The sequence below is a fragment of the Pongo pygmaeus genome, chromosome 5 (assembly GCF_028885625.2).
Source record: "Pongo pygmaeus isolate AG05252 chromosome 5, NHGRI_mPonPyg2-v2.0_pri, whole genome shotgun sequence".
Lineage (NCBI taxonomy): Eukaryota > Metazoa > Chordata > Mammalia > Primates > Hominidae > Pongo > Pongo pygmaeus.
Genome location: NC_072378.2, coordinates 488,098 through 511,321, shown reverse-complemented (window position 1 = coordinate 511,321; position 23,224 = coordinate 488,098). Strand labels below are relative to the sequence as shown.

The window sequence follows — 23,224 nt, the reverse complement described above, 5'->3', positions numbered from 1 at the left end:
TTGGTGAATTAACATGAGTCTGGAAACACATCAGAATTATGATTTTTTTTTTTTTTTTAAGCAAACCAGTAACTCTCTTTGGTAATGGATAGTATGTAAGTGTGTAGTGTGGTTCTTAGGCTAGGAGCCAGTAAGTAATAATTTGTAGCCCATCTTATATACCTGTGTATATATGTGCAGTTCCCAGTAAGTACTCCCATTCTCCCAACGTTTATTATTTGCCCATTTGCATTATTTCGTACTTTGTATATTATTAGTTTTCTTGTGCCAGAGTCTGACCTAATACAAGTTCCTGATTCTTATCTGTAGTAACTTTCCTTACATGAGTAATAATAGCTGTTATACCTCTTTATCCCTCTGCTTTCCAGAGATAAAATTAGTTTGTGGCCGGGCACAGTGGTGCGGGCCTGTAGTTCCAGCTACTCTGGAGGCTGAGGAAGGAGGATCACTGGAAGCCAGAAGTTGGAGGCAGTAATGCACCCTGATCACACCTGTGAATTTCCACGGCCCTCCAGCATGGGAAACACAATGAGGCTCCGTCTCTTAAAATGAAAAGAGTTAGGGCCCAGTGCAGTGGCTCACGCCTGTAATCCCAGCACAGTGGGAGGCGGAAGCGGGCAGATTGCTTGAGCCTAGGAGTTCAAGAGCAAGACCCTGTCTCTATTTAAAAAAAAAATACAAAAATTAGGCAGGCATGGTGGTGCATACCTGTGGTCCCAGCTACTTGTAAGGCTGAGGTGGAAGGATTGCATGAGCCCAGGAGTTCAAGGCTGCAGTGAGTCGTGGTCACGTTACTGCTCTCCAGCCCGGTTGACGGAGCGATACCTTGTCTCAAAAAAAAAAAAAAAAAAGAAAAAGAAAAGAAGAGTTTTTAAAAGTTCGTGGTATGTGCTTTTAGGATAGGCTTATTCACTTTATTCCTTAGTGCTTTCTTAATTGTCTTAAATGGCTATGAAGTTAAAATAAAAGACTATATATTGCTTTAGTTAAACAAATGAGGTTTATGACAGGCAAAGTCAGACTTTTGTTGACCTCCGTTTAGTGTATTTATATAAGAAAGACCTTATGACACATTTTTTATGTCATTGTTTTATGGCAATTGGAATATTTGTGAGGAAAATTTGTAGACAATGACAACTGTAGACTAGAGCGTTCCTTTAAACTCAAGGGAGTCTGGCATGGATTGTCAAACTGAAAATGTTCAGAAACTGAATTCTGTTTCCTTAAAGCCTTAGACTCTTTCCTGAAAGTGATAAGAAATTATTTCTTTTATTTGTGATTTTAAACATAAGAGCATTACTTACTGATAAGTACATATCAACAAACATAAGAACATACTACCTTGTAGTATGTTTTTAACTGAAAGCAGGTTGAGAAGAGACATCTCTTCCTATAGTTCATTCACAAATTACTGAGTGTATATTATGTCGCAGGCACTGTTGTATGTGCTACGGATACTGCAGTGTGAAAAGCAGGTATTTATATTTGTAAATTAAATGACAGGTCTTCCTGGCATAATGGTCTGTTCTGGTTTGGATATATGTAGGTAATTCTTCATGGTAAGGAAATAGGATTGTTGCAAATGAACCAGTGTAATGCCTGTTGGCTTTTCAGTTGTCTGCTTTGTGCATCTGGAAGACACCTACCTGTACTCTTCAGTCATAAATAAGAAAATAGATCAGACTTTTTGATTCATGACTATCCATGGTGGCTCGGACATTACCTTTTATTACCAGACATTACTTTTAGTTGGACAAATTTTGAGGGTAACATAGTTAAGATTAAGAGCCCTGTGTAAATGACCTCAAAATGGATTTGAAATAGTGGGAGTAAATTGGAATTGCCCTGTCCTCGTTTTTTAGTTTTGCTTTCTTTGAGACCAGAGGTATTCTAATTGCAGTTATGTTTCACACCAGAGTGAGCCAGAGCCCCAGTCACTGGAGACACAGTGAAGGTTCTTAGAAGGTGAGTGGTCCACATTCACAAATGACCTCACAGGACATATGGTGGTATAGGAGGAAGAGGATACTAGACTCTTACAAATCAGGGCACCAAGGATCTGGTCTGTTTGACAACTCATCAGGTGTGTGCTCTTGAAAAAGACACTCAGCATCTCTAGGTTACAGTGTCTTCAGGTGAAGAGACTAGATACCAGTTGGGTCAGGTCTCTTTTGTCTCTGGGTCTGTGAAATACCACCCCTGCTGATAATCAAAACCGCTAAGGATCTCTGACAGTCTGATGTTTCTACTACTTATCTTTTCAGTACCATTAATGTCAATGGTAATTATTTTTATTAAGTTTTAATACTACTGTTTTTCTGGAAACAAGGAGAGCAGCGTATTTCTACTTAAAAATTTGGTTCTTTATGTGATCTAGACCAGAATCTGAAAGTACTCACTTTTAACCACATGCTTATTTAATTTGTGCTGTAATACTGAGGACATACCTTAATAGTGTCAAGAAAATAATTGAATCACCACTCAGTGGCAGCCTAATTTTCGTGCCAATTGAAGAAAGTATTTTCCTCTCACAAGTTGGTTTGTAAGCATTAATTAATGTGGTGGGTTAATTATCCACATTTTTCATAATATTTGCTTTCCCTGCAGTGTTTTGGTATCTTTGGAGCAACATGATGTCTGTTTATTGAAGCAGTTGTTAAAGAACTTTGTGTTGAAATATATCTTTGCTGTCCTATAATTTTTTATTAATATGCTACCATACTAAATCTCATGTTTATCAGTTTATAATAGTTTTCTAGCACATTGGCAAAACAAGCTTTCCACACTTTTGTCTGCATTTAGAAGCATGTTTAAAGAGGTAGCAATAATATATTCCAATAAAATAATAATTCTAAAACATATAATTTTATATAAACTTAACTATTAAGTTACCTAGTATGTTTATGTAATATCAGTTTATTCATTGCTTATTTGTGCATTTTGCTGATGTCAGATGTGAAAATAAATATTTATCTTTCAATTTTCAGGAACAATGAGCCTAATATGTTGTTTAGCTTAGCAGGCTAATGTTAATGGGATGTGTTTGTGTTTAATTTCAAAATATTACCAAAGCATTATATTTGATAACTTTTTATTTTGCTATAACTTCAAACTTATAGAAAACTTTCCAGAGTAGTAAAAGTAACTCCTATGAACCCCTTACTTCCTTCCTTCATTTTGGTGAATAGTAACTCCAGTAAGCCCTTTAACCACGCGCACCAGTTGTTTCCTTTTTCCCCAATTTCTGTATCATTCTGTCCATCTGTCTGCATATGTTTTTGTGAAGCATTTGAAAGTGGGATGAAGCATCATTCCTTGACTCCTAAATACTTTAGTATGTAGTTATTAAGAATAAGGACATTCTCTTATATTATAGTACAGTTACCAAAATCAGGAAATAAAATATTGGTACCATACTGTCTAATCCAAAGTTGAAACAGACAAACATGAGGAGCCTTTCTTGATATGAATCACTGAGAAGGATCTGTGAAGTCCCTGTGAAAAATACATAACCCGAATCAAATCAACAGGGATGATCAGACAAAGCCAAATTGATAGGCATTCCATAAAATAACCTGTACTCTTTGAAAATGTCAAGGTCAAGAAAATACTAATTTTTGGTGCTCAGATTGTCTGGTTTGGACAGTGGGCACTGCTTCAGTCTGGCTCTGTGGCCTTTTGACATACACTTCCTTACTGGCATAGCAGAATCTTTCAGGCTTATCTTGTCCTTGCCCTGCCTCAGCCCTGCAGTCAGCCATTTCTCCAAGGTCACTGGTTCCTTTCATTGAAAAATGGTATTTGGGAGTTAGATATGCTCATTGCTACTGTTGTATTATTGCTTCTAGCCTCTCTCAGTGTACAAAGCTGGAAAATACACACTTGCACACACACATAGATCTACCAGTACACTTCGTCACATACCATATTAAAAACTGAGTTCATATATCTGCCTTTATGAAGAGTCTCCTCAAATCTTTTGCTCAAAAAAAAAAAGGGTTGCTTCCTTTGTTATCAAATTGCAAAAGTTCTTTATATGTTGTTTGTATAAAGTCCTTTGTCATTTGTATCTATTGTGAATATTTCCTTCCAGGCAGTAATTGCCTATTTATTTTCTCTTGATAAGCAGAAGATTTTAATTCGGAAGAAGTCAGAAAATTTAGTGTTTTTCATTGTACTTGTGTTTGTCATATTGAACACAAGTCTTTACCTATGCCCAGGTAATGGAGATAATCTCCTATGTTATCTTCTTTATAGTTTATAATTTTAGTTTTTATGTTTATGAGCCATTTTGAAATAATTTTTGTAAGTGATGTGAGGTTGCAGTTAACATTCCTTTTTTTTTTTCTATGTAGTTATCCAGTTTTTTTCAACACCATTTAAAATATTTTTCCCATTGAATTACTTTGGTGCCTTGTCAAAACTCATGTAATCATATGTGTTTGTTTCTGGATTCTAGTCTATTTCATTCATCCATTAGTTTATCCTAATGTCAACAACACTGTCTTGATTACTGTAGATTTGTAGTAAGTCTTGAAGTCATGTACTGTGTTACAACTTTTTTCTTCCTCCTAAAATTGGTTTGGCTCTTCTAAATCCTTTGAATATATCTACTGGAATTTTAGAATGACCTTGACAATATCTCTATATAAGCTTGCATGAATTTATAATCAGTTTGGGGAGAATTGATACTTTAACAACATTGAGTCCTCTGATCCATGGTCATGATATAGATCTTCACTTATTAGGGTCTTTATTTTCTCTCTACAGTATATTGTAGTTTTTAATGTAGAAGTCTTGTACATTTCTTTTATTAAGTGTATTTTTAGGTATTTGGTTTTATAATGGTATTTTCAAAATGAATTAAAAAAATTTTATTTTCTAATCATTTTGTACTAAAATAAGTAAATAACTGATTTTTATATATTGACCATGAATACTAAGACTTTGCTAAATTCAGCTATTAGTGCTGTTAGTTGTTTAGTAGATTTCTTAGGATTTTCTATATAAGCAATCATGTCATCTGCAAATAGATGTTTACTTCTTCCTTTGCCATCTTTCTGCTTTTTATTTCTTTAATTCACCCTGTTGCACTGCTAGAACTTCTAGAACAGTGTTGAATAGGCAAGGAAAGAGAGATATCTTTTCTATGTTACTGTTCGAAAGAGGGAAAGCATTCTGTATTTCACCATTAAGTAGGATGTTAGGTGATCCTCCCCACTCAAATAGTTCTTTATTAGATTGAGGAGATGCTACCTAGTCTTAGTTTGTTGAGAGTTTTTAATCATGAATAGTTTTTAACCATGAGTTTTGTCAAAGGCTTCTTTGACATCTATTTAGAGTAACATACGGTTTTTCCTTTACTTTTAACATGGTAATTTACAGTGATTTATATTTGAAAAACTGGCCTTGCTTGGTTGGAATAAACTCTACTTGATCATGGTGTATTCGTCTTTTGCGTTTTGAAATAATTCATACAGGCTTGATATTTCTTCTTCCTTAAATGTTTTACGAAATCCATCTGTGAAGGCATCTAGGTTTGAGTTTTCTTTGTAGGAAAGTTTTGATAATGAATTTAATTTATTTAATCTTTATGAAGATATTGAGATTTTCTATTTCATCTTGTTTAGTTTGGGTAACTTGTCTTTCAAGGAATTCATTTCATCTAAGTTGTAAAATTTATCGGCATAAAGCTGTTCATTGTCTTTCTTTATTGCTATTTAAATGTCTTTAGTATCTATGGTTATTCCCTCCTTCATTACTGAAATTGATAATTTTTGTTTCATTTCTAGAGAGTTTTTTTGAAACATCAATTTATTAATTATTGGTGAAGAACTTTTGGCTTTAATTTTTTTCAAATTCTTTTTACTTACGTTATTGGTTTCCACTTTTATTTTTTTCCTGTTTCTGTCATTCTCCTTCCTTTTCCTGTCCTCCTTCCCCTTTACTTTGAGTTTATTTAACCCTCATTTTTCTAGTTTTTTTTAAAAGGTGGAAACGTAGATTCTTAATTTTAAATATTTTTTCCCTAAGATTTTAAGTTACTGCTTTGGTGGCATTCCACAAATTTTGATATATGTTTCTTATCATTCATTTCAAAATGTTTTGTTTCCTTCTTAATTTCTACTTTGAATGTTGGGTTATTTAGAAGTATATTAATTTCCAAATACTTGGATACTTTTCTGGATATTGTATTGCTATTGCTAACTTAATTCCTTGGTAATCTTTGGAATTTCAGTCTTTGGAATTGCCTGTGACTTATTTTATGGCCCAGCATATGGTCTATCTTGGTGAACATTCCATGGACACCTGAAAAGGAGTTTTATAGATGTCAGGTCAGGATGACCAACAGTGCTCTGCATATCTTCTATGTTTTTTGCTTGTTTTTTAAAATCTAGTTATTAATATTGAAAGGGAATATTAAAACCTCAAATTATGATTGTGTATTTATCTCTCCCTATCAATCAGTTTTTGTTTAATGTTTTGAAGCTATTGTATTAGGTGTATACAGTTTTGATTGTTATGTCTTTCTGATGAATTTGTCCTTTCATCATTATAAACTCTCTACCAAATTGCTTTGTGGTATCCCTTCCCCTTCAGATTGAAGAACTTCTTTCAGCATTTCTTGTCATACAGATTTGTTTGCAATGAACTTTTTTTTTTTTTTTTACTTGGAAATGCCTTTTACAACTTTAATTTTGGACTTTTTTTCTTTCAGTACTTTAAAGAACTATATATATCTTTAGATAAATCTATTTCTATAACTATATTGACCTATAATCATGTTCACTGTTTCTTCAAATATCTTCTACCTACTGTGCAGCCTGATCAGTGTATTTTTCATTTCAGATAGTATACCTTTCAGTTCTAGAATTTGCATTGCATTTCTTTTTAAAAAATAATTTTATAATTTTAATTCCTCTGTTTAGAATAGCCATCTGTTTATTCATTATGATTACATGTATTTTAACATTTGTTATAGACTCTTTTAAGTTCTTATCTACTAATCCTTCTGTCTGGTTCATCTTGGGGTCCGTTTCGGTTATCTGCTTATTTGCTTATAAAGAGATAGGAAAAAATCCAAGTGTTTTTCCTACTTTCTACGTTCACACAGCCACTAACTCGGTACACACTCCTGATACCAGGTGTGTGTGAAGTTTTCCCCACACACCAAGCAAGCAGCTCTCCAGCGGACACCAGCTAGATGTCCTCTAATTCAGTTCAGTCCTGACATGATCATGTCAGATCCCACAGCTTGAGGAGTGGGGATATAAAATTGATTAAAGATGTGTTTTCAAAGAAGAAACAAACAAAATATCTAAAATTTAACACAGTGAATATTAATATTATGTAGTAGAAGTTTAATAGAAGGAGGGATCAGGGAGATTAAAATAACATTTGAGCATGACTTGAAATATTGGTAAAGATTTAATAAACTTGGAAATTTCTCTTTAGTGGAAAGAGGTTGAATTACATGAATACAAGCACATGGCAGGTTCATAAGAGGTGAATGGGCTCATGTGGGGAGTGTCAGGAGAGGAATGGTGGAGATGAAGTAGACAGTGTGGACGGGTCTAGCTGTGACAGGCTTTGAACAGGATGTGGAGGAGGTTGTGGGCTGTGCAGACCACAAAACAGTGGATTTCATAGAAGATTATTTTAAAGGTAGGGATAATACTGATTAGCTCCATATTTTAGAGAACTAACTCTAGCACTTGCTGAGGGTGGATTGCAGTGGAGAGAAAATGGGGCAGAGTTACCAGTTATATGTCTGTTGCAGCATTGAGGGGAGAAGACGAAGGTCTTAAGTGGGAGAGCAACAGGAGGAAACAGTAGGATTGAGAGGAATAGTTGATTTTTGATTCAGACAAAAGATACTGATTATTTGATTCAGGGGGTGCCAGAGGGAAGGAGAGGAACTCAAGGTAACCTTGAGTTGTCTCATTGGGTTTATTGGATGAATGATAATGTTTTTCTGGACTTCCTTTTTCATTGTTTTGCCATTTTATTTGTATTAAATAAGTTACATAGGCATGATTGATTAAATCGTGTTGGACTGAACCTAATCTGCAGCCCCGCCTCTCCACAGGAGGTTGGTTTGCTGGTGCTTTGCTCAAAACCCTAACCCTCTAATCCCATGGTCTCTCTGGAATGGCCAGTCCTGCTGTTGAGTCATCTTGTTGGCCTATACTAGAGCGTGGTTTGAGAGGATCGTGAATAACAAAGACACTCCTATTGCCGGGAAAACACCAAGGATTTAAGACTCGCTCCCAGAAACCAGGGACAGAGGTCAAATACTCTATTATACAACATACCCCAGACTCATTCCACTCTCTCCTGCCATCCACTGCAACATTTCCAGATTCTTCTAATCAGCCATTTCCTGCTGGTCCGTTTTAGACATTAGCTGTCAGCCTCCCATTATGTGAGATAAAAGGTGGTCACTCCCTGGTTTACCTGTCTTGCCTGCCTCCAAACACACATCCGCCTTTTGTGCCTTATTTCAATTTTGTTTAAACCGGTGGTCAGTTACTACATTTACTACATTATTAGGACTGTGTAAGTCGTGTTTCTTTGGACCTTTTTGAAAATTTCAAGAGCTTTTATTCTTGGATTGATTTATTTTCGTGGCATCTAGTTCTTTTAGGGGTAAAAAATTTCTCTCTAGATATTGATTTGGGATCAAACTTCAGAATGATTTCGAAGTTTTTTTTTCTGTACCTGCTGTTAGTAGTTTGCTAGGGCTGTTATAACAAAGTAAGCTAGACCGAGTGGCTTAAACAACATACATTTATTTTCTCACCCTTTCGGAAGCTAGAAGTCTGAGATGAGGGAGTCAGTGGGGTTGGTTTCTTTTGAGGGCCGTGAGGAATGATCTGTTTTAGGCCTCTCTCCTTGGCTTGTAGACAGCGTCTTCTCCTGAGTCTTCATACGTCCTTCCCTCTGTGTGTGTCTCTGTCCAAATTCTTCTAATAAGGACACCAATCATACTGGATTAGGGCCAACCCCTGTGACCTCGTTTCACCTTTGTCACCTCTTTAAAGTCCCCCTTTCTAAATACAGCCACATCCTGGGGTACTGGGGCTGGGTTTAACATATGAAATTTGGCTGTGGCGGAGTGAGGTGGGTGGGCATAATTCAGGCCATACAACACCTGCAATATGTTTGTTCTGTGTTTTTTTCTTGTTTGTCTTTCTTCCATCTCTGTCTTATGTATCTTTCTTCATTCCCTTTGGCTGTACAATGCTGGGGGTCAGAAAACGATACCCTAAAATATGGTGCTTTGATATTCTGTGCTAAGGAAGCAGCCTCAAGGTCTCCCCGCACCCCTTCTGTCTCTCCCAAAGCGCAGGATGAGGCTGTTTATCTGAAGTTCCCTTACCTACGGAGAAACTAGACCGACCAAAGAAGAACACATTTGCCTTCAATTTCCTCCCTGAAATGTCATTAATCAGAGAAGATTAAAACTCATATCATAGAAAAAGAGACTGAAAATCAAACACTACACCTGGAGCCCAGATGGGCTTTGTCCAAACTGTTGCCTGTTCTCAGGTCCCATTTAATTCTCAGAATTATTTATTAACTACCATCTGAGCATTGGGTCCATTCATCCCCCCTAAAAATTATTTACTACCCTCCAGATGGCCACATTTCGCCTGTCCTGCCTTTCCCTTCGAAGAAGGGTCTGTAAGCATCTGGACCTCACCGGTTTGATAGGTAACCGTGCTCCCGCGAGTCCGTGCACATTAAAGAAATGTGTCTGCCCTTTGCTCCTGTTAGCCAGCCTCATTCATCTCCAGCAACCCTTTAGATGGCAGAGGGGAAGCTTTCACTCATGGCCCCTACACCTCCCACGTCTTAGAGTGAGGCTATTAACCACTGATTTGATTGAGTTTGTGTGTGGGCAGTTTACAGTGAGCGGCTTTTCCCTCAGGTGATGGGAGGACAAGCAGCCCTTCCCTTTTTGCAGGGAAGACACTCAGGTATCAGGATCTTTGGGTCTTATTTTCCTAGGACTCTCCAGTTTCTGCAGGGAATAATGCTTCAGTTGTGTGGACAGGGTGGGATTGGCAGGAGGGGCTTGCACACCTGCTCACAGTGGCAAGGGCAGGAGAAGGGAGGCCGCCTGAGTCCCAGGAATTGCTGCACAGTTTCACCCGAAATCCCTGGTCAGCCTGCCCCCAAGTTTCCCACACCTCTGCTGTGCTGGGGGCCTCTGAGTCCTGGTGCTCTTGCTTGGTTTCTTAAAAGACTAAACTTCTGTTCTCCTGACTGTGAAGGATGGAGTCAGGGGCCAGGGCGTCTAACTTTTTAGTCCATAAAGGTCACCAGCAAGTCTCACTGTTTTGCTGTAGCCTCACCCCACCTTCTGGGGCATCTGAAGCCCTGACACTTGAGTTTTTAGGGGTTTATTAGTGAAATTTTATTATTATTATTATTATTTGAGATAGAGTCTCACTCTCACCCAGGCTAGAGTGCAGTGGTGCAATCTCGGCTCACTGCCACCTCCGCCTCCTGGGTTCAAGCAGTTCTCTTGCCTCAGCCTCCTGAGTAGCTGGGATTACAGGCGTGCACCACCATGCCCGGCTAATTTTTGTATTTTTAGTAAAGACAGGGTTTCACCATGTTGGTCAGGCTGGTCTCGAACTCCTGACTTGTGATCCACCCGCCTCGGCCTCCCACAGTGCTGGGATTACAGGCGTGAGCCACTGTGCCCGGCCTCCCAAAGTGCTGGGATTACAGGGGTGAGCCACCGCGCCTGGCCTCCCACAGTGCTGGGATTACAGGCGTGAGCCACTGTGCCCGGCCAACTTTTATTATTTATTGCTTGCCTCCTGTATGCCAGGTTCTGGGCTTTTCAGGGATTATCCTGTATGTTCTTTACAACAACCTCATGAAATGTTTTCTGTTTCTAGCTCCATTTTACATCCAAGAAGAGGGAGATTTAGAACAGATTTAGTAAATGGGAGCAACAGTACTTGAACACAAGTCTACCTGGTCTCAGAAACTACACTTTTCCCTCCTCTGTTATACTCACAACAGTTAGCAAATTCATGCTTCTGCCTGTATCTACATTCTAGGTTTTGTAGAAATGTCAGTATATTGCATTGATTTGAGCATATTAAAAAAGAGTTGCTATACGATATAAATACAAAAGTAAAGTGAAATTCAGTACACCCCTGGGAATGTAAGTGTGTTTTTATTTTGTGAGTATAGTTAATCAGAATATCTCCTTTAAACAGCCCTGGGGTAGAACAGTAGAATAGTTCCTAGTATCAATTTAGGATTCAGCAGAGGCAGTCATGGAGCTACGTGGTGACATTAGTTTCTCTCTGCCCTTGTGCTGAAAGTATTTAGAACCCAGGGCTTAGCATTCTGTTATTCTTATGTCTCTCTTGCAATACTAACCAAAGTGTCCTTAGTAACTTAATGTCAGTAGATGTTGGCTGATTGGCTAAATGACCCCTAAAAAATTCAAAACTCTGTTTAAGAATACTTTTTATATTTTGGTACTGACTGCCTAGCAGTCAATGCTTATCTCAGCTGGTACTAATCCTTTTTTCTTTCTCTTTTAACAGATTACTTCTGTAACAGGATCACCAGTTTGCTCCACGAAGCACAATGTCTCGATCACGACAGCCCCCCCTTGTGACCGGCATCTCTCCAAATGAAGGGATACCATGGACAAAGGTTACAATCAGGGGAGAAAACCTGGGGACTGGCCCCACCGACCTCATAGGTAAGGGCAGCGGCCCTGCGATGCACCCTGCTAATCGGATTTTTATGTGGACAAGGGAGACAAGACATGTAATTTTCAAATAGTGAAGGTGATAGAACAAACATCTGTGTGATCTCTACAGAATGCTCCAAAAAGATGAAAGAATTATCTGGCTGAGTTTTGTGTGAAAATCATTATTTTGTCATATCTTGCCTTATATTGTCTTTCAAATCCTTCAGAAGGTTTCCCAGGGCTGAGATTCGCCTCTGAATTTTCCGCAGCTTTGATGCCTTGATTGTCAAAAGAGCTGCTTTTATATTTTTGCTCTCATTAGTTTTCCTTCCCTTGTCTGACTTGTCTGTTGCTTCTCAGGGGCTCTGTGAATTACACCTTTTCTGTTCCTTATTGCTCTTCAAAGCAAGTCTCAGCCCTGTCTCCTGGTGACACGGGCAGCAGTTGGCTCTGTCTTCACTCCACCTGGCGGGCATGTGTCCTCATCGTGATCTGTGGATCCTATCTGGAGCAAGCCAAAGTTTAGTTTTTGGGGCAGTTTATGTTTTTTATCTTTTCTAGCAGAGTTTAAGCTCAAGGTCATGAATGGTTAGGACACCACACGTCCAGCTGGGGCGCTAGAAGTATTTTTGGATGTTGGCTTGCGTGGTAGCCTTCGCCCTTCCATGAGGTGGCGACCTTTACTCATGGCGTGTTCTCGAAGCTCTCAGGTCTGCCCGTGCTTCTCAGCCCTGGCTTTTCTGAATCTCTCTAGAACTTTAAACGTAAATCATTTGGCCTACTAAGTTTCAGTCTCTAAAGATGGAGCCTAAACATTATTTTTAAAAATATACATGGGTATTAGGGACAGCCAGGGTAGAGAGTTTTAAATATAATTGTATGGCCAGTTACGATTACTTGCCTGTGAACTGCTCGGGTGGGTATACAGATGCATTCAGAATGAGGAAGGGAAAGACCCCTCTGTGGGCTACTGAATGTATATTCTGGCTTCCCATATACATTTTTTCTGGACTCAGACATTCTCTTGACTCATTTCTGCACTGATGACAGACCTGTTAGTAAGGTTCTGAAATCACGAGTTGGAACTTGCTTTTCCTGCATTATGACTGCTGGTTGATAGATTGGTTTTTGGCCATCCAGAAAACTCTTTAAAAAGAAAAAGTGAACGGGAGCTCAGCACTGTGTTTAGTGACTGAGTTTTGCACTGCCTAGCCAATTCTTTTTGCTAGTGTTATGTCTCATTTGATATTGTTTTCTCTAACTGTGACCGGCATCTCTCCAAATGAAGGGATACCATGGACAAAGGTTACAATCGGGAGAAAACCTGGGTAGTTTTTGATTGTTTAGTAAACATCAATTTATTCCTGCAAAAGTAGTCTTACCTAATCCTATGCCTTGGTTTTTGATAAAGCTCATTCCAGACGTTTCTTTACCTAAGTGGAAAAATCCCCAGAATGCATAGAAATCTACTCATACAGGTAGGGGTTCTGTCCAGAATTTTTGCTGGCAGTCATTGTGAGCTCCCAAACATGACAATAGTCTAGGTAAATTTTAATCTTGTTTTAGCTTCAGGCAATGCTATTCTTACTTGACCAAGCGTGTATTACTTTTCTTTTTGTTGTTGTTGTTTTTTGTTTTGAGACGGAGTCTCGCTCTGTTGCCAGGCTAGAGTGCAGTGGCGTAATCTTGGCTGACTGCAACCTCCGCCTTCTGGGTTCAAGCGATTCTCCTGCCTCAGCCTCCCGAGTAGCTGGGACTACAGGCGCACGCTGCCATACCCAGCTAATGTTTGTATTTTTAGTAGAGATGGGGTTTCACCACATTGGCCAGGATGGTCGCAATCTCTTGACCTCGTGATCCACCTGCCTTGGTCTCCCAAAGTGCTGGCATTACAGGCATGCGCTGCCTTGCCTGGCCTGTGTATTACTTTTCTAAACCATGCTAGTTCAGCTTTCAACCTGCCTTATATATTGCCAAGAAACCATTTTTTAAAAAAGCAAACTTAGCCTGCTAAATAATTTAAGTGTTTTTAACTCAGATGATATCTACACTAGCCAAGCAAAGCACTATAAAAAGTACTTTACTTGGAATTCTATGAGTTACTTTTTTTTTTTTTTCAAAAAGGTGCTATTATATTTCATGAAGCAGATTTCTTAGCGTAGCTTAGCAAACATGTGCTTAAGAAATCAAGAAATAGGTCTTACGATCTTTTTTCTTTTCATAACATTTAAAATGATCTACTTGAATCTATGTTTAAATTATTTGCTGATTATTCATTTTTTTGGAGTAAAAATGCACAACAGATATTAAATCAGAGGAATCGTGAAAGCAGCTGAGACCCAATGAATCAGCTATTGTTCTAGGGGCACTTTTGTGCCAACGTGGACCTCCATGCATATCATTCAGGTTTGCTCATGTGAACATGTTTTAATACTTTATATCAGAAATTTGCTCTTATTCCTCAGTTTTAAAAATAAGGTAGTTCTCTAGCAAGGAAATTTCATTAGGGATGACTTTTTTCTTTTAATGAAGATACTATTTGTATTTTTACATTGCTACCTGACATTAATTGTTGGGTTATTCTTCATTCTGAAGTGAGTTAATATTTAAAATCACAAAAATCTGATATTAAAATACTTAAAAATATTAAGTTGTCTGTTGACCTGGAGTGATACCAAAATATCTACTGTCGATAATTAAGCAGGTTATAAATTGAAACAGTTGTTTAGAAAACATACAGACTGGTTTTTATATGCACAAAATCACTTGAGCAAGTGAACATCGACATGTTAGCAGTATTTCTCTTGCAAGGTGGAGTTTGGAGAGGCTTTCAATCTCTTAGGATATTTGAGTTTTTCATAACAAAAATTATTAGAAAAAATATCAAAGACATGCCCATTTTGAAAAACATAATTTTGAATAATGAATATATTTTAAAATGTGTTATTATAATTAAAATATACCAATAGAAACCATAGTCCCAAGGAAACCTTTAAATGCCATTATTAGAAAAACAAAGTTGCAGACAGTAGTGAATTATAGGTATTTTAGAGAAACCCCTAAAATTCATTATTTCAAGCAATGTATCTTTAAAGCGTAGTTGCTTTTATTCCTTTATGGTTTAACATTCTTACTAAATAGTTCTTTAAGTTGGGACAAAAGATGATTTGACTTTGTGCCTCCATTTTAAAAGTCAGATTTGGCATTAGTTGATGTATTTCTGGTATCTGAAAAAAAGCCAAAAGAAAACATTGCAATTGCTAAACCTTACTGCTGAACATTATAGAAAGTTAAATAATGAGAAAAGAAAGTATGAAGTCTCTGCCGGGCATGGTGGCTCACGCCTGTAATCCCAGCACTATGGGAGGCCAAGGCAGGTAGATCACGTGAGGCCAGGAGTTTGAGACTAGCCTGACCAACATGACGAAACCGTGTCTCTAAAAAAAATACAAAAACAAAAACAACAACAAAAAAATAACTAGCCGGGCGTGGTGGCGCTCACCTGTAGTCCCAGCTCCTTGGGAGGCTGAGGCTGGAGAATTGCTTGAGCATGGGAGATGGAGGTTGCATTGAGCCAAGATCACGCCACTGCATTCCAGCCTGGGCAACAGAGCAAGACCCTGTCTCAAAAAAAAAAGAAAACGTCAAGTGCCTGTGTCTGTGCCACATACATTCTGATTTCTTTTCTCCATAAATATTAATTACATTGGTCTTTGTTTTGTGGAAACGGAAAATCTAAAGGAAGTAAGTTGGAAGGCTAGCTGACCAGTGTGGTGCCATGCTGGTATTCCCCCTGAGGTGTGTGCCTTACTCACTGCATCTTTCAGTGCCTCTCTGTTCATCACCTAAATTTTGTTTTACATGGTATGAGGGAGGTGACATCATGAGTTGACCTTTTGGGAGTGTAGGTTTTCTGTAAGAGCAGAATGTAGCGTAGTGACAGTTTCATTAGGAAAGCACTAGGGCAGGAGGAACTACCATGCCAGCAGCTGATACACCGATGTAAAAGTGAGATAGTAATCCCATAATGCCTGAGCACACTTCACTAGATTACCATACTCTTGGTTATGCTTAAATAAAAAACCTACTTTAGTTCATTCTATAATACCATGTGTAAGTGAACACTAAAAAAAGTACATGAAGATTTTTCTCAGGAAGATGGGTGAATATAGAATGTTTTTAGAAAATGATACATACATGTATTAATACACTTTAAAATTCTACGTTAATAACTGAGACTTCAAATAATAGCAGTAGTTTCCCTTTTATTACCTCTGAAAGCACTTTAAGATTCTCATAATCGAAGTAATCTGGAATTCCTGGAACATAGTTATTGTGGTTGTTCGTTTTCTAATTCTACTGATGTTTGAAGAAACTTAAATCTAGCCTAAAAGAAGTCTTAAATATTAGAGAAAAAAATAGATAAGAGGAAAAGTCAATAGAGATAACAGTGTATCTGCAAATAATATTGGGTATATTCAATAATGTCATTATTGAACAAGACTAGATTTAAAAAATGTAATCTACACGATTAAGGTCTTACTGTTCTTGTCTTTGAATTTTGTTCTGCACATGCGTTTATTTTCAGGCTTGACAATTTGTGGACATAATTGCCTCCTGACGGCAGAATGGATGTCTGCAAGTAAAATAGTATGTCGAGTGGGACAAGCCAAAAATGACAAAGGAGACATTATTGTCACCACTAAGTCAGGTGGCAGAGGAACCTCAACAGTCTCTTTCAAGCTACTCAGACCTGAGAAAATAGGTAAAGTCTTTCATGGGTTTATTCTAAAGAAGAAAGTAAAAATGAGTTTGTCTTTTAAGCTGTAAAACTGGTAGATTCGTGTAAAACTTACCTACTTGCATATCTCAACTTAGATTGAGTTTATGTTTATTTTGACAGGGTTGGGATGTTGGTTAATATTTGTATTACTTTCGGGAGGGCAGTGTGCTGAAGTAACAGTCAGTGAAGCCTAAGGGTGACAATTGTATGAGAACTACTCTTCTCAGTTCTTAAAATCTGTTCGTTCACTTGATAAACCAGTTTCAGTTCCTTGATCTTGAATATGACATTGCTTTAAGACTCTTAAACAAGATTTGAGGTGAAAAATCCTGATTTGGCCAAATTAGTAATAATATATCTAAATAAGATTCCCTTTTCCTTCATTTTATCCGTCCTTCAAGGCCCAGATGATACATTTCCTAGCTTGGCTGCTTTTAACCCCCCTGTTAGTAATACTCACTCTTCTTTGAACCACATAGCACTTTGTTTTCCTTCTTTACCCACTGACCACTTGCTGCCTTACGTTAGCAGCTTTAGCAACTTGCTGCCTTACGTTAGCAGCGTTACGAACTGGCTGCCTTACGTTAGCAGCGTTACGAACTGGCTGCCTTACGTTAGCAGCGTTACGAACTGGCTGCCTTACGTTAGCAGCTTTAGCAACTTGCTGCCTTACGTTAGCAGCGTTACGAACTTGCTGCCTTACGTTAGCAGCTTTATCAACTTGTTGCCTTACGTTAGCAGCGTTAGGAACTTGCTGCCTTACGTTAGCAGCGTTACGAACTTGCTGCCTTACGTTAGCAGCGTTAGCAACTGGCTGCCTTACGTTAGCAGCGTTAGGAACTGGCTGCCTTACGTTAGCAGCTTTAGCAACTGGCTGCCTTACGTTAGCAGCTTTAGCAACTGGCTGCCTTACGTTAGCAGCGTTACGAACTGGCTGCCTTACGTTAGCAGCTTTAGCAACTTGCTGCCTTACGGTAGCAGCGTTACGAACTTGCTGCCTTACGTTAGCAGCGTTAGGAACTGGCTGCCTTACGTTAGCAGCGTTACGAACTGGCTGCCTTACGTTAGCAGCGTTAGGAACTGGCTGCCTTAGGTTAGCAGCGTTAGGAACTGGCTGCCTTAGGTTAGCAGCGTTACGAACTGGCTGCCTTAGGTTAGCAGCGTTACGAACTGGCTGCCTTACGTTAGCAGCGTTACGAACTGGCTGCCTTAACGTTAGCAGCGTTAGCAACTGGCTGCCTTACGTTAGCAGCGTTACGAACTGGCTGCCTTACGTTAGCAGCGTTAGGAACTTGGTCTGAGAAGTCATGCTCTTTGAATTCTAACCTGGACTCTTACCGTGACTGAGTATGTAACTTTAATGCCTTGTTTATCCATGAGCAAAAGTGGAATAATATTGGCTACCTCATAGGATTGGGTGAGTTAGAACATAAATGTAAAGTGCTTAGCGTAGTCCCTTACCCAACAAATTAATAATTTCTGATGATCTTTCTTGTAGCTATTTCTGTGCATGTCTGTTTCCCTTTTTAGAATAAGAGTAATGTCAGATTCATCTTTGTGGTCCTGTAATGTCTTGCACATGGTCAGCATTTGATAAATATTTGTATAATGTAGGAATATCAGAGGCATAATTAAACACAGCCAGTACTTCTCTTTATAAAGAAAATAAATAATTTTGCAAATTTTTTTTTTACTCTTAGAGCATAGAGGCTTTCTGCAGCATTCTTCTCCACAAATTCGTAGATTATTTTTATAAATAAAAATTCAGGGAATTTCAGGGAAAATTCAGAGTGGACTTTATGTATGTACACGTACATGCATGTGTACATATACATATATAACATTTCTATTTTTGTTTACTCTTTTTATTTAGTGTCTTCAAAAACTAAACTGAAACTAAAGCAGGAACTTGTTGTACAGTTTTCTAGAGGGACTTAAACATTTTGATAAAAATCTAATATGATTTATTTATATAGCAGATAAAGAAAACTTAGGCAAAAGTGGTAATTTTATTATTCTGGAATACTCAGCCCAGGACCTAGCACATAGTAGGCTTAGTAAAGGTTTCTTTTTTTTTTTCTTTTTGTTTTGAGACAGTCTTGCTCTGTCACCCATGCTGGCGTGCAATGGCACAATCTTGATCTCGGCTCACTGCAACCTCCGCCTCCCAGGTTCAAGCAATTCTGCCTCAGCCTCTGCAGTAGCTGGGATTACAGGTGCACACCACCACGCCCAGCTAATTTTTGTATTTTTAGTAGAGACGGGGTTTTACCATGTTGGTCAGGCTGGTCTTGAACTCTGGACCTTGTGATTCGCCCACCTCGGCCTCCCAAAATGCTGGGATTACAGGCGTGAGCTACCACACCTGGCCAGTAAAGCTTTCTTGAACTGAACTCAAGAGTGTCTGGACTTGAGCAGAAGCCCCTGTTGCATGCTGGCAGAACCACGAGTGCTGAGAGAATGAGTGGGTTCATAGAGGGCCTTGCAGCTACAGGTTGCCTGGTATTCAGACAGCCTTCTCCCATGAAGCCTTCTGATCCTCGCCTGGGGAGGCAGGCGCGCTTTGTCTGTGCTCCCTGGCACTTGGCTCTTTTTCGGTTGCAGCCCAGGGCCTTGGAGGCCTAGCTGGTAAGCCCTGTGCTAGGTTGAATGATAAGGAGTTCAGTCCCATAAAGGAAGATGCTGTTTTTAGAGCTTGTGTTGTCCTGTTTACAGGATCCACACCCAGTCAGTTTTCCCTGAAAAACCTGGTTGTTTCCATTACACAAGCCATGCGTTCCTTGAAAGGCGTTTGATTTAATCGTTAGATATTTTATTGAATTTACCAAATTGATTTCAGCCTAATACGGAAAAAAAAACCCTGCTGTTTCTACCATCTAGGACATTTCCAGCACTGATAACAGCAAAAAGAATGAGAAATAGCAAGTAGCATATTATTTTTGCATAACTATTCATGGAAACATGCCAGTGTTTGTAGAGGAAAAGAAAATAAAAGATGTTTCTTGAGAGCTTTCAAGAACCATTTAAAAAACATTTGGTTTTCATTTGTAGTGAAATGTCCTTAGGTAGCTTATGGAACCCAGAAGCAGAAACTCACAGTATTAAATATAAAATCATATATGCATAATGGTTTTTCGGCATTTATCATAAACCAGAAGCTTTCCACTGAGCTAACATTTAACTCAAATGTTTTGTGCTTGGATATTTCCCAGACATTTTCTAAGAGTTTACATGATTTCAGAATATTCTCTTGAATAAACAGATATTATAGGTCATATTATTTCATCTTACTGACTTTCTGAATTTTTTGTGCAGATTTAATCAGCTACATTTAACAACGTTTAATTGTAGTGTTTATTATTTGTAAAATACGTTTGTTATTGCAAAACTTTGTCTAAGCAGCTTAATTTTTCTTCTCTGTTGAGTAATGTACAATGAAACCATAAGCCAAGAGGTGTTATTTTTGCCTTTTTATAAATTTTTTGAGTGCTTATAATTAAACTACTAGTCATTTTTTAAAAATTTAGCTGTTATGTCCTCAAATCTCTTAAAGATTTTCCAACAGGCATTTTGTATTAGGTCTTTAAGAAGTCAGGCAATAGGCCAGACGTAGAAGGTGCCTGGGGTGGACTTCATCTTATTAAGCATATGCTCCTCATTTCTGTAGGCATTTTGGATCAGTCTGCTGTGTGGGTCGATGAAATGAATTATTATGATATGCGTACTGACAGGAACAAAGGAATTCCGCCCTTGTCCTTACGTCCTGCTAACCCGCTTGGCATTGAGATTGAAAAGTGAGTACCATCTTGCTTTCAGTCTTCTTTATTTTTCAGTTCCTGAAAAGTTTTACATACTTACAGGAAAGGGACTCAACTCCAGAAATATCCCAGGAAGCACAGTTGAGGACACCTCAGTTGTTTGGAGATGGGTGTTTTTTATGAAGCCTGGTTAGCTATGCTACAAGTAAACTTTGCAGTTAGTTAAAACTTGTGGCTAAAACTACTTTTACCTCTTTAGTTTTTTGATTTTGCATTTTGTGAAAAAGAAAAGTCTTTAGTATGTTATCTAGAGATAGTTAAGTTTAAATAGGTAGATGGCACCTGAAGTCAAAATGGAATATATAATCTATCTGTTTTCTTGATTTTTCTAGAACTATTTTAGAATAGCCAGGTCTAATCTGGTCTTTAATTTTGTCTATAATGTCTACTCATTCTTGCTTAATCCAGACTTATTTAACTTTAATCATCACAGTTCTGCCAGGTAAATGATAACTTTCAAGATGCCTTATAACTGAATCTAGAGTTTTTTTCCAAATGCCTGGTACAGTGTTTTAGTAACTTTTATAATTAGTGCCTTTCTACTTAAACAATTCACCTAATGTGTTAGTCGCTGCTAATTTGTCTTCTGACCTTAGTGATTCTGCTTATGGAATTGTATACTGAGTATTGCTCTGTAAACTCTTACCAAAAGTGACAAATTAGCACTGTTAATACTTTAACCATGGTTTTAGTTTAGGATTTTTGAGGAATGGGGAAAATTCTCCAATAATCTATCTCTATATAATCTTCAAGCCTACTCTTGAAGATCATTAGTAATTCAGATAGCACGTTTGATTTTCACCTGCTGGGGTTTGCCCCTGGCTGAGGGGAGGCAGCATGTTTGTCTTGGGAAAGTAGCGTGTGTTGAAAAAGTCTGGGGCTTAGCAGCTTCCGGTGAGCTTGGACTGTTCTAGGTAACATCTTTGAAACATTTTTGCAGTATGTGTCATTCTAGAGCTGTTTAAGGATTCCAGTGCCTCCAAAATTAAGAGTTTAAAGATTGAGAAGGTTTAGAAAAGAATGGTAACAGTTGGGTATTTATTTGAGCACAGTTTTAAGCATGAATAGACTTGCAGTTAGTTGATAGTAAGCCCCTTATGGGCGCTTCAAGGCTCTGGAAAGCCAGTCTCTTTCCAACCTGCCTCAGAAGTGTGGAGCAGGAGGCCCTCTGAGCTGCTCTTCATAACCAAGAGCCAGTTTTATACATGGGCAAAAGGAATATGGAGATATACAAAATATATTTTGTATGAGACTTGGACAAAATTATCAAAGTTAGGATTCATTCAGATGTTTACTATCATAAACGTGATTTCTTCAACTTTTGTTTTGGTGTATACCCCCCACCCCTGTTCTCTCTACTTCCTCACACCTTCTCAGCCTTTGACTGTCTTTATTATTCCTGTTGCTGCTACCCACAATGTGGTTTGGCGTGAACTGCCTCTAACAGCAGTGTTCCTAATAAGTTTCAGGTTAATTGATAACATTGGTAATGGCAGTGAAGAATAATGGCACTAAAAGTACTTAGCTTTCTTAAAATGTTCTTTTCTTCTCTGAGAGGTAGTTTGGTTTTGTGTGGGGCAGAACTCTCTCAATTTGAACTTGGACTCTGCCACTTACTAGCAATATGACATTGAGTAAGTTACTTAGATTCCTTTTGCCTCTGTTTCCTCAGGTGTACAATGCAGTACCTGTTCCTTAGGGTCGACGTGAGAAATCAGGGAGTAAGGAGGTAAACAACTTGGAGCATAGCAAGTGCCTCACAAGTGTTCATCCTTACAGGATTCTTTGCTCTTCTTGGATATATACCATTCATTGTTCTGCCACATAGGAAAAGTTTTTTTTGAATGACTTAAGATTCCAGGGTACTAAAGTGATTTAAAATTTTAAAATAACATTATGTACATTTATTCAATAAGTACTTCAGTGGGAATAAAATTAACAGATTTTGATGTTACTGTACAGATTGTTACTTAAGTTTCAGAAATATTTGCTCAGCCATGGGATAAAGTAAAATATTAAAGGATAATTTTTGAAAAAGGGAAAATCATGATTCTTATACAAATATAAAATAAATAGATGTCAGAGCTTTTATTTAACTCATAATTAAGGAAAGAACCAATAAGATGTTAAATCCAGCTCAAAGGAAAGTCCAGAGGGGAGACATACACAATGAGAAATGCCAAAAGATGCAAGACCATCACTCCGTCTCGGAGAAGCCAGTGGTATACTCACCTGACGTGCATTTCCGTGGACAGGAATCCCTGGCATCGCCATTAGCCCTCCGCAAGCCAGCTCTGTCTTTCTAATAGAGACTCAGAATAGCCAATGATCAGAGAAAGGCACGGATCCTGTAGCGTCAGGCAACACGGGGAGGGCCCTGTAGGCGTGAACAAACATCCAGTCATCCTTCTGTCCGTCTGAAAGTGTTTGGCAAAAGACTTTCAAAAGAAAGAGAGGCTAGATGTAGAGATTCCAGGAAGCAAGAAAATGAAAGATGAAAGTAAGAATAGGTATAGAAACCAAGAGAAGAAAACCAAGAGAAGAAAATGCTTTTGGCCAGAAAAATGCTTTTCCAGGCTCCCTTTTTTTTTGGGGGGGGATACTGTCAAGAAAGCTGTGTTTATCTTACTGAATTCTTTGACCTCTGTTAGAGAAATCTTATTTTAGAGAAAGATAAAAGGAAGGAAAGGCAGACTGTAAAATGTTGATGTGGGTTTTATTTTGCTGATTTACTTACTATTTTTCAGATGAAGGCTTTGGTCTTTGTAGAGGATGGTATTGTACTCAGGTCAGGATCCATACTATCTTTTAGTTCTGTTTATTAATGTCATTTGGGGTTTTTAAAAAAATAATTAAAAACCTAGAGAGCACCTACTTTTTGAAAATGTCAAT

At 38.2% G+C, this 23,224-nt stretch overlaps 1 protein-coding gene across 3 annotated transcripts in view; it reads left to right on the top strand.

Moving 5' to 3' along the window:
• EXOC2 (exocyst complex component 2) overlaps nucleotides 1-23,224 on the top strand; it is a 210,691-nt gene that overhangs the window by 42,967 nt on the left and 144,500 nt on the right. For all 3 annotated transcript variants that reach the window (XM_054490866.2, XM_054490867.2, XM_054490868.2), the window contains exons 2-4: nucleotides 11,580-11,740; nucleotides 16,320-16,496; nucleotides 20,182-20,308. In XM_054490866.2, the coding sequence (XP_054346841.1) occupies nucleotides 11,623-11,740; nucleotides 16,320-16,496; nucleotides 20,182-20,308 (422 nt within the window). In that variant the 5' untranslated portion in view covers nucleotides 11,580-11,622. The remainder of the gene's footprint in view (nucleotides 1-11,579; nucleotides 11,741-16,319; nucleotides 16,497-20,181; nucleotides 20,309-23,224) is intronic.